Genomic DNA, 16,623 nt, shown 5'->3' on the forward strand with positions numbered 1-16,623 from the left:
ATAAGCCCTTAACTTAATGCCAATAAATAGAGGCAGGAAGAAGGCATAAGACTTCAACGATTCACCAATTCAGGGTAACAATAGAGCATAAGTCCCCAACAATGCAATGTATGCGACATCGACATCCAACGATACAATTATACAACCACAAGGCATAAGTCTTTTACAAACGCCAATATAGGCCATCACCTCATTGTCATCGTACAGTCACATCATGCAATTAAAAACAACAATTAGAAAACAAGGTTAAAGTGTCTTTCTCAAACAATCATCCATTACAATGCATAACTTAGAAAATTTAAGTATTCGGTTTTCATCAAAACTCAGCTCAAAGACCATTCAAACAATTTTAGTAAATTACGGAAAATTCACTAAAACTCATGATAAATCACTATTGTCCAAGACCTAATTCAGTTTTCAAAAATATAAAACTTTTTCTTCCAGGGCTCGCTAAGCGAACTATCGATTATGCAAAAAAGTTCTGCTACGGCCAGCTACTGCCCAAGCCACTTTTTCCACCAAAAATTCATCTTAAACAGTCCAGATTTACGAAAGAATCATATATTCATGTTCCTCTACTCATATAACATCTATTGGAATCATAAAAACGCAATTCTACGACGTTACTTTCGACACTGAATTTAGGGTCAAAACACGAAACTTTGCGAAAACCAACAGCAAGACTAGATTTCATGAATTATAAACAATACAACACATATACAACACATAGCAACAAGAAATTGTCATCAAACATACACCAATCATCAATTCTATGAAATTCCCATTTAAAACCTAAGAATATCAACATAGAACTAAAACCCCATTCCTATCTACTAATCATCGTACCCAACTTTAAAGAGTTAGAACCCCACCCTTACTTTAGATTGGTGATTCTCTACTCTTACAATGGATTTCTTGCCCTAGCCTCTTTGTGCCTCTTCTCCTCTTCTACGACAATTTCTCTTTTCACGTTCTCTAACTTTTCTTCCCAATTCTCCTTTTCTCTCTTATTTTTAGTTAACCCCTTACTAACTTCTATCTCATGAATGGGCTTAACAACAACATCCCCGTTATTTCTCATGCTAAAACAACATAGACCCAACTAATTATATAATCATTTATTCTATTATTATTATTTAACTTCTAATAAAATATTATAACCTCTATTGTTTAGCCACACCCTCATGTTTCTACACTTTTAGACATACACCCCTCCAATTAACACAATTTCACAAATAAACCACAATTCTACCAAATAATTCACAAACATTTAATTAAATAATTGAATAAAATAAACGGGCGTTACAATTTTGCCTTAGAAAATGACTTAATCCATTAATCATAAAAATGATCATGAAGAATGATGGTTTTAGGTAAACATCATTCTGATCCTTGAAGAATGATGGTTTTAGGTAAACATCATTCTGATTCAACCGATGATCTTGAGAAGGGATCAGAAAATATTGCATCTACATTTTATATCTAATTCTTTAGTTTTTTCCTTGAATGACATCTTTACTGATTCTGACTTCTGAATTTTATTGAATAGTGTTAATATCTTTGATAACTTGAGGATCTATTCACACAGTAAAGGATTCACTGTTGAGAATTTTATCAAAGATCTTTTACTTCTGATTGACTCCAAACCATTCAAATATGAGCTTAGGAAATGAGCATTTCACTGTTCTTTACACAGAAGAGTTCCTACTGAGCAATACTGAGAAACTCAATGGTAGACTAATCTGATTGTTGAAAATATCCCATACTCAAAAAGAAGTAACTTTCTGGGAAAAAAAGGTTCCTTGCTACTGAGAATTACTTTATCATGAAATGCATAATCTTCATATACTGACTTTGTTGAAGACTCTATGAATTAGAACATAATTAATTTCTTTCTTTGCAGCTAAACATTTTTCTCAAGCTTTCTCTCTACACGGTTAATTATTTGATTCAAAAATCAATAACAGAGTTGGGCTCTGATACCAATTGAAGGTAGAGAAAAACACAAGAAATAGGGGGTTTGAATTGAGTTTTCAAAAAATTTCCCTTCTTAGTAAAATATTTGTATAGGTAAACATTAGCGTATGCAATAAATAGAAAGATGACATATTCATTTATCCAAGTCCCCTTAGAAAAGGTTAATCTTGTCCACCCGCCAAAGTGATTTTACCTTAGAAAATGACTTAATCCACTAATCACAGAAATTATTACAATTGCACAGGCCAACTATCAGTGACTAACAACAAAACATTGATCCATTTTGTTAGTGATCCATTAAGAATTCTGACCCAACCGGTCACCTAAGAGATATAACGATCAACGAACCATTTAAGAATTCTGACCCAACTGATCCCCTAAAGAAGATTTCCCACGATGACAAAATGTCATTGTCTTCTTTAGTATACAGACTATGACTAGTCACTCAAGGAACAATCAATAAAAATTGATTAAAATTGTGTTTACAAGAGTGCTTCTTAAAAGCAGATTACTCAAATGTTTAAGTACATGAAACACAAAAGTGTTGAAAAAGATATGAGCAACAGCTCCTTGCTTTTACAAGATTCTACAAAGATGTTTTGATATTTGTTGATGTACATCTTGTAGTAATCTTCTCTTCTTTTTCTGTCCACTCCGGCTTCAGCTTGATTGAGCTTCGAGTTATTCACATTATAGTAGCATTGCAGCTTTAGCATTTGCGGCGGACAACCTCTTTAGCTTTTGGAATTTTCACTAACATCATCTTCGGTGTTTGTAGTAGCATTCTTTAGCTTTGGCTTGGTCAGCTTCTAGCATCTTTGGCTTTTCACTTTCCAACTGCATTTCTTCTGAAGTCTTAATCTTCATTTATAATTTTCAGAGAAAGAGACGTTGAGAGGATAGAAGAGTATTTTCTTATAAGCCAATGGTTAGATTCCAACGGATATAAGTGTTGATGTTGGATATAGAAATATGTTACTTCCTTAGCCTTTAACTTTCAGCTTTGACGTGATGGCGTGGAAGACATCTTTTGAATGTTACGAACGTCTTGATATTTGTGATTTTTTGAGCAGACCGTTGTACCAATCTTCTTAAGAAAGTTTCTTGATCTTATCTTCAAATATGTACTTTTGATTCTAAAGTAGTAAGCTTGGAAGATATCACTTTTTTCCTTTTTTCTTCTGATGAGTAGTTCAGAAACTATTTTGTAGGGATAGAATAAGAACATCAAAACAAAATAGGAGCAGAATTTTGTCTTTCAGAAATAATGACAGCAACCTTTTTGAAGAACGACGCAGAACTTCCTAGATCAAATATGTATCTGAAGAGATAATGATTTGATAGTGAGTGTTAGTGCTTTAATTGGCTGATTGGCATCTATGTTTGGCTAAAACATAATACAACTGTGAATCTTGCAAGTTTATAAAGAACAAAACAGGTTAAGCAAGATGTTACATGGAATGTCATGACATCAACTCATGACATCGCGCCTGCAGAACTGGAAGAAAGATTCATTTTGTACTTAACAGATACAGAATATTCTATGTGAATATTATGTAATCCTATGTGGCGCATATTTAAAGGTCAAAAGAATAATTGAAGAATCATATCAAAAGATTGAAGATTCAGGAAGAAACAGATCAGAAGATTGAAGATTCAACAGTTTCTAATTTAGGAAACTCATGATTAAAAGACCTTATTTGTAGAAGAATATTTTCTGCATATTCGTAACAGCAAAAGTGCTGCGATTTGTAAGTCCAAGTCCAACTAGGATCAGGTTATAAATAGAAACCTTTGTAACCTAATTTTGTGCTGACAGCCAGAGCTAGGAAGATGTAGTCTCTAGGGTTAGCCGTGTATGTGAACCACCCGGTGTGTGGGATGGTCACTGATTTGTGCCTCAAAGCCTGTAGGTGAGAAGTTTGTTTTAATCACTCAGAAGCTATGAAGCAATGAGTGAAGTTTTGTTCTTGGAGAAAGCTTGTAAGAAACTTCAAATTAACGTTGTGTTTATTTGTGTTTAAAGTGTTGGGAATTAGGTTGTCGATGCAATGGCTGAGTTGTTGACTGCTAGACATCATTGCTATGATTGGGAGTGAAATGGAGATATTCCATATCTAGGGAGAACCTAGGTAGAGATTACATTGGGTAGGGTTTAAGTGAGAAGTTGTAAACGAGGGAGTTTAGCTTTAAATTAAGACTACTGATAGTGGATTTCCTTCCTGGCTTGGTTGCCCCCAGAGTAGGTTAGTTAGAACCGAACTGGGTGAACAATTCTCTGTGTTGTTTATGTTTCTGCATTGTTTATTTGTTTGTTCAGTTTGGATGTCATAACTTCGTGCATGACATTAGTGTTTTGGCTTAATGATTGTGTTGTCACAGAACCTCTGCAAAGCAGTTTTATTTGTGTTAACTGAACTAATATGATCCCAGCACTCATGGACGTCTGCATGCAAGAAGTAATCAAAATTTGGGGGATCTGTATGTACTGCCTCAGCTAAGCTGATGACAGAAAAGGTGTCGTGACATTCTGTATGACATTCTGAGTCTGTCTTACCAGAATTTTCAGTGAGACAACACGAGCAATACATGTCATAGTATTTGAGTCCTTTCAGAATAGAACAATGTCATCAGATAATAGTGCAACAGCATATCTGAGGAACACGTCTCGATATCTGAACAAGAGTCATCAACTAAACTGTATTTCTGATTTCATCTTTTTCACTTGATCTTTGACTACGTCTTCAAAGTATTGAGCAACAACTCTTCTGACGAACATATCTTTGACATTTGAACTTGAAGTGACAGCTTGAATCTGATATAGACTTTGATTCTAATCTGGAGCAACAATATCTTGGTAGATTTTGTTTCTTCTGGAGACACTTCAGACTTCTGAAGCAGTAGCTTGTTTAGAAGTATTCAGGAGATCTTTTTTCTGATTCATTCAGCATTCCATGGAGCTATTGATATACCTACATAAATAAAAGAGAGTAGTCTTTCTGACGACAACATTTATGATGATTCTATAGATAACAGTCTCAAATCATACAGAACTTTCTGATCTGCACACTCAAGAAAACATTAGAAACAAAATTGTTTACATATAAAATACATGTGTTGTTATCATCAAAAACTTAGAGATGAAGTGTAGAAACAAATCTTGTTCTAACATGCACCTCTTGTATCGAAAGCATTATCGAACTTTTCGATTACAACACCAAAACTCAATTTGGATGCCTCCATACGAATTTATTGAAGCATGTGATCACGAAATTCAAACTCTTGTTCATTTTTAAATTGATTGTCAACCTTTACCTCCTTTAGAGCAACACATTTGACATCCAGAGACACAATAGATTTTCGAAAAACATTGGAGTGCACCATATCTGATAAAAATAACATACAATACTCAAAAACAACAAATATTAAAACCAGATTGGTGGAAAATGATAACGCCCAGAATTCGAAAATGTATTTCAGATATGTTCATACTGAATCCAATAAACGTAAATTTTTCCCACCCAAAAACAACATTAATGTGGTCATGAGGCTTGAAATAAAAACTTTACCTTTAATTCTAGTTTCTTATGATCCTTTTGATGTGATGAAACACGAGAATGAAATTTTTGAGTGAAAAAACTTAATTGAGAATGAAAGAGTTTTTAGAAAAAATTTATATAAACAAACTGGTATGAAATCCAATCATGCAGATGGCTGTTTTTAACAATTTCACATTTAACTTTCTAAAGATGCATCTCCAAAAATATCTGACGTGCAAAAGTGACAGAAGTATCAACTTCCCACTTCAAAGTTTCAGGTTTATATTTCTGAAAATCCTACTAGGTGGCTCTCAACCAATAACACCTTGAATTTATATTTCTGAAAATCCTACAAGGTGGCTCAACCAATAACACCTTGAATTCTTTGGTCACTAGGTAGCTCAACCAATAACACGTTGAATTTATATTTCTGAAAATCCTACTAGGTGGCTCAACCAATAACACCTTGAATTCTTTGGTCAGGATCTCTGAAACTACGTACGAAAATACATTTTCAAAAACTAGGAGGCATTTTCAAATTTCTATAGGTTTCTTTTTCAAAAACTAGGAGGCATTTTCAAATTTCTATAGGTTTCTTTTCCACCTCGTATGGTGGAATAAGAAATTCCCTTATTTCCTATGAAGAAGTTGAAACTCTTCTTCTAGATCATGAAGCTCTTGTTGAGCATTTTTCAGTCGATGTGTTACATATAAACTTTGAGCTTGAACAAGAATAATAGCCGGAGAATACAACAAGTTAAACGGATATTATATAACATTCAACTCACGGATTATTTTACATTAAGCAATTAATGATTTTTAGAGATTTTAAACAAAAAATATATATATCTACTGAGCTTCATTACAAACAATTGTTATAATCATATAATCTAGATATACTAAACCTTTTATAAAAAATTAAAATAAAAAACCAATAGGGCAAGAATAGAAACGGGGGGAATTATCTATTTTATATAATATTTACAAAGAACAATAATTCCTATGTTGCTGTCTAAGCTACTGCTCTCTGACCTATACAATATCCAAAAGCCTAAACCAAAATTCCAAAGTAAGAGAATGAATGATCTCAGACTAAACTATAACCACAATTCACATAATCTTCATGTCAAAGTGTCAGAGGCCATGTTATAAAATTTCACTATGTCTTAAGCTGCCACCAAAAAAGCTACCAACAATGACGCCAGCTCACATGGAAAAAATTTCCATTTCAAAAAATTAAAATTATATTTCTATGTATGCCTAATCACATCATGAACAAGTATTTTAAATCATCCACTGTAAGGCGACTTTGACGACCACCTGTTTCATCCTCTCCAAACGCAGATGCAACCATCTTTCGCTTCTTTTCCTGCAAATATATCAAACATCATATCAAGTCTCAACAACCATAAATTCCATGCCAACAATGAAAATAGCAGCTTACATGAAACGGAACCAAGAAAAATACCTGCAGAGCTAAAATACGGTCTTCAACCGTATCTTTGACAGTTAAACGCAAAACTGTAACCGGACGAGTCTGTCCAATTCGATGTGCTCTGTCTATGGCTTGATCTTCAGTTGTAGGATTCCACCATAGATCAAGCATGAGAACATGGCAGGCTGCAACCATGTTCAGACCAAGACTAGCAGCCTTCAAAGACATTATCATAACTGTTACCTGAAACACAACAGATCAACCTTACCAAAACATATACTTACTGAAGACGCAAATAAAATAATCTACAACCAAGGTTTCTCTATGTGAAGTTGGTTCAGTAACAATGCTCATGGCATGAAAAATCTAGAACTTCAAGCATTGAAATTATTATCTATGACTACACAAACCTCAGGGAGTGTGTTAAAGTCCTTAACAGCTTTATCTCTTGCAAGGACAGACATTGTGCCATCAAGTCTTCTATACTGAATTGAAGAATTCTTAAGACACGCTTCAAGTAAATCAAGCATCCCCGTCCACTGAGAAAACACTATAGCTTTCTCCCCTAGAGAACCAATTGCACCATTAGAGCTTTTCTCCTTTAACATAGTTTTCTTTTTGTGAACATCACTAAAAGATTTTCCACTGTCAGCAGAAGTGGAGCTGCAATCAGTACTTTCTTTAGAAGTGCTTGGCACACAATTTTCTTGGGAAGTCCGACATTGTGGCTTTGACAATGACTGCAACACCTCAAGTGCAGCTTTTATTTTTGAAGAATTATATAGCTTAGTCTGAGAACAAGGTTCAGAATCCTCAACCTCAGAACCAGAGCAACCAAGCAAAAGATCACAAGACTGATCAGATAAAGAACTGTTCAGTGTGGCTTTGGGAAACACTGAAGACATGCTAAGTCGAGTTTTGCAATTTGTAGCAGGGCACTGATTGTCCTCACCAGTTAGATGTTCAGAAATGCACTGGTTACAGAAAACATGACCACAGACTGAAACAACAGCATCTTCAGGAGCATCCTGCATAGAATCATGTGATACGAATGTTAAAGCAGAAAAGATAATGTACCAAAATACACTTTGTCAAGAGATGTGGTCAATCAATATGATGCATTAATTATGAAATATAGCATCATGTATTAATATAAAATATACTTCACAATATTACTTATAATTTCAACTTCTATAAAGAAAAAGGTTTTAAAAAAATTCTCAATCCACTATCCTGTTTATCTTGAAAAGCAAGGGGAAAACAGAAAACAGGTATCCTTCATTTTAATTTCTTCCACGTTTTCAATTACCCCCACTAGCCCTAAAATAGTACATAACTACAACAACCATTTTGTTAAAAAATTGAAAAGTTATTTGTAGTTCACCCAAAGTAAGACGTAAGAGTCCTTATAAACAGACAAATAAGATCAGCTTATAATTAAGGAATAACACTACTACAAATCATTTTAATTTTTTCCTCCTCACTCTAAAATTACTTTTTTCAACATAGTAATACCCGTGCACACTAAAGATAATGCATAGACCCTAGCAGCCACATCAACATCAAAACATATATATATATATATATATATATATATATACACACACACACACACACACACACACACACATAAGCACGAGCAAAGCAAACGTACATTACAGATACCACAGAGAGCCAAGGAAGCCTCTAAACATTTCAAAAGATATAGCTGTTTTTCCCGAGGAAGCTTCATGGCCGTCTCAACAGAAGATTTCCAGAGAGTAGTAGAATTATAACGCTTAACAAGCTGAGGGTGGTCGCAGGCTTGTCTAAGGCGCAAAAGCATCAATAAAATGTTGACATAGTTTTGCTTCACAGTACCAGCATCGGCGTATTCCTATAACACAAGCAGAAACAGAAACTCAATAAGGGTTTCGAATAAAATAAGTTACAGGCAGCAATCATCTTGCTGAGAAAATAAACAGGGCTTTTGAATATCCTAATCTGTCAACTTTTTAAAGGAGTAAGAGTACCTGAAACTGTGCACGTGAATCAGCCTCTAGCTTGGAATAGAAATCACGTTCCTCCTGTGAAAATTCCACTTTTTTCAACTCCACAGATTTAGGTGGCAAAGATATAATAGGCTCCCCATCCAGAAGTGAGCCTACAGAAAATGATCACACTTGCACGGTCACAAACATATTTCAATCTAATGCCAGTCATTCAATTGAATGAATTCTTGCATATTACTCCATCCGTTTCAAAATACATGTAGTTCAAGATTTTTGCACACAGTTTAAAAAATGTAATAATATTGTCATAAAACATTGCACTTACACTAAATTAACCTTATAAATGTATTGGAAGTAGTGTACAAGTAATAATTAAAGGACACAATTGAAAAAATAGCAATCATTAATACATTGAAAAGTGAGAATGACATTCATTTTGAAACAAATTTTATTTGTTAACACAACACTCATAGTGAGAAGGAGGGAGTAAAATTGGTAACAATACAAGAAAAGAAGAATGTAAAATATATCATCAAAACGTGTTCTAAATGTAATTTCTATCACTTAGAAGGCAGTGTATAGCTAAGGAAGTGATAGATATCACAAAAATGATTATTTTGTCAGAGAACAATAAACTCAAATAATAATTAACTTACTGATGTGATGATCTAAAATTCTCACATGCAAACCTTACCTTTTGTCCGACGTAACATGATCGTCTTTAAGATAGTTTGCAGCTTTCTATACCCTTTTGATGGATTTCTGCTGATAGGAATCTTGATTGTTGAACAGAAAGATGTGTACACGGCATAAGGATCATATCTTAGAAATCTAAAGTAACTGTAGAGATCATCAATTGAATTCTGGATTGGAGTTCCGGACAAGCACCATCTGCGCTTAGCTCGAAGACCCCAGCAGGCCCTTGCAACTTGAGTTCTGTGATTCTTTATACTTTGGGCCTCATCCAGGACAACTCTAAACCAGGCTACTTTTGCAAGAGGACGTGCAGCATCCTCAAGCATCATGCTGTCCAAACCCTTCTTCTTGCTGCTTTTTGAACTAGCAGGGCATTTCCTTTTCTTACTCGGCATAGCATGATCTTCGTAAGTTTCTTTTTCTCCGTCATCTTTGTCAACCAGAGGCTGCTTAGGGACCTCCTGGCTAACAATTGAATAAGTAGTCAAAACAACATCATACTTGGCAAGCTCATAAGGATCTTTGGTTCGACTACTTCCATGGTACACAAGCACAGAGAGATTTGCTTTGCAGGTTACTTTATTTTGCAGTTCGTCAGCCCACTGTCGCAGGACACTAGTTGGACAAACAACAAGGGTTCCTGCAGATGGCCTTCCTTTTGTGTGCACAGACAAATTCCCACCTGTGATTGCATTTCTGTTAGATGTATCTTGTTGACACACGTTAGATTCCTTCTTCACTTCACCATTATCAGGAAGTGGGTCATCATCCAAATCCAAGGTTTCTAATACACTTTTCTGTGCACTTTTGCATGTCTTGAGCAATGGAGGCCTTTCCTTTAGTATTAAAGAAATAGTTGACACTGTTTTCCCAAGACCCTGCAAGAGAAAAGGTATTAAATCAAGTCTTCACAAGGAAATCAAATGCTTGTTGACAGCCAATAACGATCCCAGAACGGCAACAGTGTGCTCACCTGATCATCTGCAAGAATTCCTCCGGAACAGTATAAACTTGATGTTTCCTTCTGAACCATCCACGATAAAGCAATTCTCTGACACAATAATTTCTATCAGTTAGATGACCCAAGGATACAGAGTACGCAAGTCAGCGAGAAATCAAAACATAAATTAGGGGGGTCACAGGAACACACTGAAGCGATTCACACAGGTTTTTTCAAGTCAACCAACAAATATAACTTGAAAAGAAAAGCAAATGTCTGATGCAAAAATATTCAATTTCTTCCTAGCGTAATTTAAAAATTGGGAAACAATTAATTATCAGATAAAATAATAAATGAAACTGTGATTGATATCTCCTATCTTCAAAAACAAAGGTGTCTAAAATTATAAGAGATCGGAACCATAAACAAAACTAGAACACCACTAACTATTGGTTCCTATGCTCATATGGTTACTCAGATTACTAAAGCTGCAATGATGCAGTGACCAAGGGTCAAGATAGGAATATAAATTGTACCGCCCTGCAAACGAAGCAGGTATGGGTGGTAAGGGTGTGTAAGGCAAAGAGAATGAGGGAGAGAACATATACAGTTGTCAGTAAGAATTTGGAGGTTAGGGCAGGAAAGAAGCAGACCCATAAAAGGGACTGAAATATGTGTATCTTGTGTTTACTAATTCAGTGTGTGCAAGCAAGAAACCTGTGACTCTGATATCTGTAATTGGAAATTGTCCCTATTTTCTTTAACATAGTTCCAAGCACGGATACAATTCATTCATTAATAAGATTAATAGATCATAAAAAATTATCCATTTCCAGCTTGATTAGAAAATCCCATATCCAGACCATAAAACCCACATTCCCATTTGTTTTAATTTGAAAGCAGATCTACTGGTATGGGAGACATAAACGGACCTATAATAACATTTTTTAAACAGCTACAAAAAACATTTAAAAGAATGAATTTGTAAAGTAACCTGGTGACGTAAAAGGGGAACAGCCAACAACCCATCTGGGGGACTAACTTCTGACTTTGGCTGAGAAAGATCCTGCAATCAGCTACAATGTTAGTTCACTTTCATAGGCCATGGTAAGCAAATATATTATAATACCTCCGACAAATCAAACAAATAAGTTTAAATTTAGGCAAAAAAAAGGGGGGAGAAACCAATGTTTTAAAAACCAGACCAAAGATCGAACCAACGAGACTGACAGGACATGGTTTAACTAGTTCAACTAGATAGTAAATAAATAAATGAATATAGTGTTAAATTATAGATAAATATAAACCATAGTAATAAAGGATCATCGTTGGTCTCAATATTATAAAAAATTAGGCCCAATTATAACTTCAAAAAGAGTTCAAAAAACAGAGTAATAATATACCATAACGTCAGGCCCAATATTTTTACTTTTAAAACCCTAATTCATTTACTAAATCATCTTCTGTTTGATTTTTTCAGAGCACCGCACAACCATTTGGAACCCCTCATCCCTTCATATGCAATTTTCTGAGTTCTAGGAAGGAATGATTGGTTTTGAATGATAGTGACAATGATGATAATAAGCTACATGCATGAAAAATCCAACTTCTCCACTACAGGCTCTTCTATTTTGCATCCAAGTTTTCTTTTCTTATACACAAACCCCCAAAAAAGAACACAGCAAATGAGATAATATTTAAAATCACACTTGCATTATGTGCTCCACCAAATTCTATCAATTTGTATTCCTAAGAGGGCCATAACAATTATCAAATAGAACATTGACATCAAGACCAAAAACAGAGGGAAAATAAGTTGTGCATGTGAAAAGATTACTCTAGTAATTGCCAAGGTAAAAGTGCCAACCTGCAATGCAACTCGTAATATGTACTGCTCATCGCGTGGTTTTGGTCTTGTGCCTCCCGCCATATACGGTTTAGTATAGTCAAATCTAGAAGATTGTGACATATTACGAGAATTAATGAGTTCAGCAGATCGACTTGTAGGTGCAGGGTGACTGATTTCTTCAATAATGCAAACATCGCAGTCATCTTCGTCATTGGATCCCTCAGTACTTCTGGAAAGTTGAGAATCATCAATACTTTTATATTCGCTTGGTTTACTCTCTAGTTCACTCATACCACAATTATATTGTTTCCCATTGGTAATTGATGCCCGGGCAATAGAGAGAGATTTGTCTAAGGATCTGAAATTCAAATTTCCTGTATTTCCTGGAAAACGTTTAGCAGTTTCATCGATAAGATCTTGATAATAATTGCCATCCTCGGATTTTACGATTGTGTCACTATCCTCATCCTTCAAAAAATCATAATTCTGACATTCAATGGCAGGGAAAATATGAGGTAATTGTTTCACCCCAAGACCAGCATTTAACTCAGCATGGTCATTGTGAAAAGTATTTTGGAAAGGCATACCCATTTCATCTCCTTCAGCTTTGACATTAAATGACTGGCCTTCACAAGAAATATACGGAGCACAAGATGATTGTTGCACTGATTCACGGTCTTCAAATATAACATTACCAGAAAAAAATGAAGGATATTCACTATCTGTTGGCATAAATTGCCTGTCCTGAAAAGGGGTTGGACTAACCGTATTCAAATGCATGCCGCCAATCATATTTGCAGAATCAGTTAAGAACTCCATTTTTTCAACCTTCATGTCCATTGTTGTCTCTTCATTTTTCCAGAATTCAGGATAAACACCATTAGGAAAATAAGCAGAACTATCAGTAACAACAGGTCTAACATCTATACCCTGGTAACAATTCAAAGATGGATAGTAGCCACTAAAATCACTAGGAGCATCGGAACCTTGACAAAAAGTAGAATCAGTTGAAGTTCCAAAATGTGTGGGCATGTCAACATCCACAGACGGCATTTCAGAAGTTGTGCATGAGTCATTTTCCTGCTGCTTAGAAACTCCAATAATGTCTTTCAAAGCTGTTCCATAATTTGCAAAAGTTCCATCAACATTCTCAATGATAGAGCTGTGAGAAGCATCTGCAAGCAGGAAAAAAAAAATCAGACTAGTGGCAAAATTCAGATGACAAAGATATGAAGCTTTTGAAAGAATGATGGAAGCCAATATCTTAGTCTAATGATAACCCAGAAGATTTCACATACATTCAGATTCTACATCATCTGCCACATGCTTGATTTGGCTAGTATCGTGACCCTTCCACAGACTTGAGTTCAAATTATCTCTACAAACAGTTACGGCATTTGAATTTGCTTCAGCGAAACTAGTGTCTGTACTGTAAAAAGGCATCTCACGTTCAGAAACTCCTGCCCTTTCTGCATAGAAAGTTACATCACTTTCCACAACAGAGAATGAGTCCCTGTAACCACCAGCAAAAGCATTTGGGGAATAGCAGGTCTGTGATGAAGGTCCTTGGTTTTCATGTTCGTAGTCAAGCATGGAAGAATTCCCTGCAGAATCAGATGAATTAGTTGAGACCTATGTCCCTGAATTTTATTCATCTTAGCAGAATTTAGAACAGGCTGACTAAATCTACTAAGGTAAAAGCTAGGAAAAAGTGATTATTCAATCACTTGAGAGCCAAGGCAATAACAATCTACTCTAAAATATTAGCAACTACAAATTACACATACCAAATTCAGAAAGTAAAAATAAACTCAAGAAAATTCATATTCCACAAATTACCACAAAAAAGGCCACCATAGTTTACATACCATTGTGAAGTAAAAAATTATCATGGGTCCCAGATTCACCAGGTGAAACGTCTTTCAATGAAGAATCCTCGTGACTATTCTGCAGCATTATATACAGAAAATTATTATAATTGGTGAGATACATATGAATTTGGCCAATCAAATTCAAAATCCTAAAGACGCGTTCAAACAAAAAATACAAAGAACATCAACAGGAAAGGTATATTGTTTTAGAGAAACATAAACATAACACTCCGAATTTAACTAAAAACTGCCCCAAGAGAATCAACACTGACAATCTATTCAGCACCTCCGAATTTAACTCCAAATACGAGTGAAGCGACACCACATGGAATTGTAAAAAATATATCAATTGTTCTTCTACATTACAATAAAGAACTAAGGATCAAAAGTACAGTAAAAATAAATTTATTTCTTCATGTAAATGGTGTAAAGATGAAGACATACAAACCAGCAGCAGTAATTTCAAGGAATTTTTCATCTTTTAAATATCAAAGAAGGCTATAGGGATGGGGATTTTAAAACTCTCGACCTTCCTCCAATTTTAGTCGAATTTGTTCATTAGAGAGTAGCAACCATCTGAATCTCGACAAATTGCACTCTTTTAAAAGGCAGTTCTCACTAAAAGTCTTATAAACAAATGGCACTCTTTTACTACTAGACTAAGGGCGTGTTGGGATAAATAAGCCGTTTATCAGATTAGCAGCTTATTTGCAGCTTATAGCACAAATGCTTATCAAAATAAGGTCTTATGAATAAGCTCGCATAAGCTATTTTTATAACAAAAGTTAAAATAAATTTAAATTGATTTTATATATGTTATGAGTTGTTTTCATTAGCTATCTTGAAGAATATATAAAAATAAGTTCAAAAAAAATTATGAAAAATGTTTGAAGTTGTTTTTGTTTAAATCTCCCAAACAGGGTCACAAAACTTATGGCAGTAAATAAGCTCAAATAAGCCCATCCAAATAGACCCTAAACCGCTTCAAACTTGCTTATTCAGCATCTATCTACATACCTTGACATGAACAAATGTGGCTGAAATTTCCAAAGCTGTACAACTCATAATGAAATACCTTAGATACTATACAATAAATATATACACAACAAATTGGCCTTCGCCGGAACTATACAGATCAAAACAGCCGCAAACGAAAACCAACAAAACAGTGAAATTTCAAGGGAAAAAAAAAAGCAAAAAGTTTACACTGCAAATCCAACCATCCTATATAATCAACGAATAAACAGCCATGCAACGACAATCATCAAATCGTACATATTTGAATTCTAAACCCAAATCGGAACTCTAGTAACCTCCATTCACAGCATTCATAAAATTGACAGGGATAGGGTTTTCTTCACACACTCAAATCAAGCACAAAAACCACAACAACCAAGTCCAGTAACCGTACCTCAGAAGGATCACAATCCTCATCAAGAACGCTGAGAAAAGACTCGATATCCATTGCAAGCTTCTCGTCATCTGATTCATCTCCATCCTCCCCAAACAGTGTTGGAAATTGAAATTCATCATCCGCCATAGTCACCAACAATCCAAAAGCTCAATCGAATCGAAACCCTAATTATCCAAACCGTTTCCGCAAACCAAAAACCTCCGGCGCCGATTCTCGAAATTGAAAAGCAGCGCGTTAAATCGCATTCTCCGAAGAGAGAAAGAGATAGAGAGGGGCTCGTGAAGAATCAATGGAGGTTTCTGAGAAGGTTCGTGATGCGACTTTTTTTTAGAGAGAGGAAGTTTTAGAGAGAGAAAGAAAAAGAAGACAAAGTTGATCGTGGATTGTGTGAAGTTAGGTTTAAATAGGGTTTGGGGTACGTAAAGGATGCGCACGTTAGTGAGGCGTGCGCTTTACGATGATTGGGTTTGTTATTCAAGTTTTATAGTGCGCGCGGTAATTGAACCTCTACGACGCCGTTTTATTCAAATACTTCAGTCATGAAGATACTATCACTATGAGTTGGATTCCTCGTGAGTCATTTTCGAATTTTCAGTTTCTGATTTTCAAGTTTATTTTATTTTTACAATTATTATCCATTGAATTTTGAATGATTTTCTTAATTTGATGAATGTTTAAAAATTTATAAGGAAAGCACAAATTTATAGTATTTTATTTATTTTTTATAATAAAATTTGGATTTTTTTTATTAACAAATTTGGGTCTATTTGACCAAGAAAGATGTTTAAATTGGGAAATAATTATTAGATTTTCTCTCTTTTTTGTATTGTTAAATTTATTTAAGTTAAATATGATAGTAGATCTAAATTTACTTATTCATTCTATAGAAATATATGGAATATTCGTATCAA

The 16,623-nt window shown here is 34.9% G+C and overlaps 1 protein-coding gene across 2 annotated transcripts; it reads right to left on the reverse strand.

Annotated features, from left to right (window-relative positions):
* Positions 1-6,458: 6,458 nt before the first annotated feature.
* Positions 6,459-16,102, reverse strand: LOC131644992 (helicase-like transcription factor CHR28). 2 transcript variants are annotated; one of them, XM_058915632.1, is made up of 12 exons: positions 15,710-16,102; positions 14,296-14,374; positions 13,726-14,031; positions 12,446-13,602; positions 11,573-11,644; positions 10,612-10,689; positions 9,637-10,516; positions 8,964-9,094; positions 8,606-8,827; positions 7,362-7,979; positions 6,985-7,194; positions 6,459-6,885 (listed from the first exon to the last, which is right to left on the reverse strand). In XM_058915632.1, the coding sequence occupies exons 1-12, from the start codon at positions 15,836-15,838 to the stop codon at positions 6,781-6,783; spliced, it is 3,987 nt and encodes a 1,328-aa protein (XP_058771615.1). In that variant the 5' UTR covers positions 15,839-16,102; the 3' UTR covers positions 6,459-6,780. The 2 variants fall into 2 exon arrangements, with proteins under 2 accessions (XP_058771615.1, XP_058771616.1); XM_058915633.1 differs by having other exon boundaries at positions 14,296-14,369; positions 15,710-15,849.
* Positions 16,103-16,623: the final 521 nt, after the last annotated feature.

Source organism: Vicia villosa, linkage group LG1 (genome assembly GCF_029867415.1).
Source record: "Vicia villosa cultivar HV-30 ecotype Madison, WI linkage group LG1, Vvil1.0, whole genome shotgun sequence".
NCBI lineage: Eukaryota > Viridiplantae > Streptophyta > Magnoliopsida > Fabales > Fabaceae > Vicia > Vicia villosa.

Excerpts from the sequence above, each read along its gene's own strand:
- LOC131644992 (XM_058915632.1), bottom strand. The coding sequence starts at position 15,838 with ATGGCGGATGATGAATTTCAATTTCCAACACTGTTTGGGGAGGATGGA. Across the intron at positions 14,375-15,709 it reads AGGATTGTGATCCTTCTGAG|AATAGTCACGAGGATTCTTC; the intron begins GTACGGTTACTG and ends ATAATGCTGCAG. Across the intron at positions 11,645-12,445 it reads TATTACGAGTTGCATTGCAG|GATCTTTCTCAGCCAAAGTC; the intron begins GTTGGCACTTTT and ends AGCTGATTGCAG.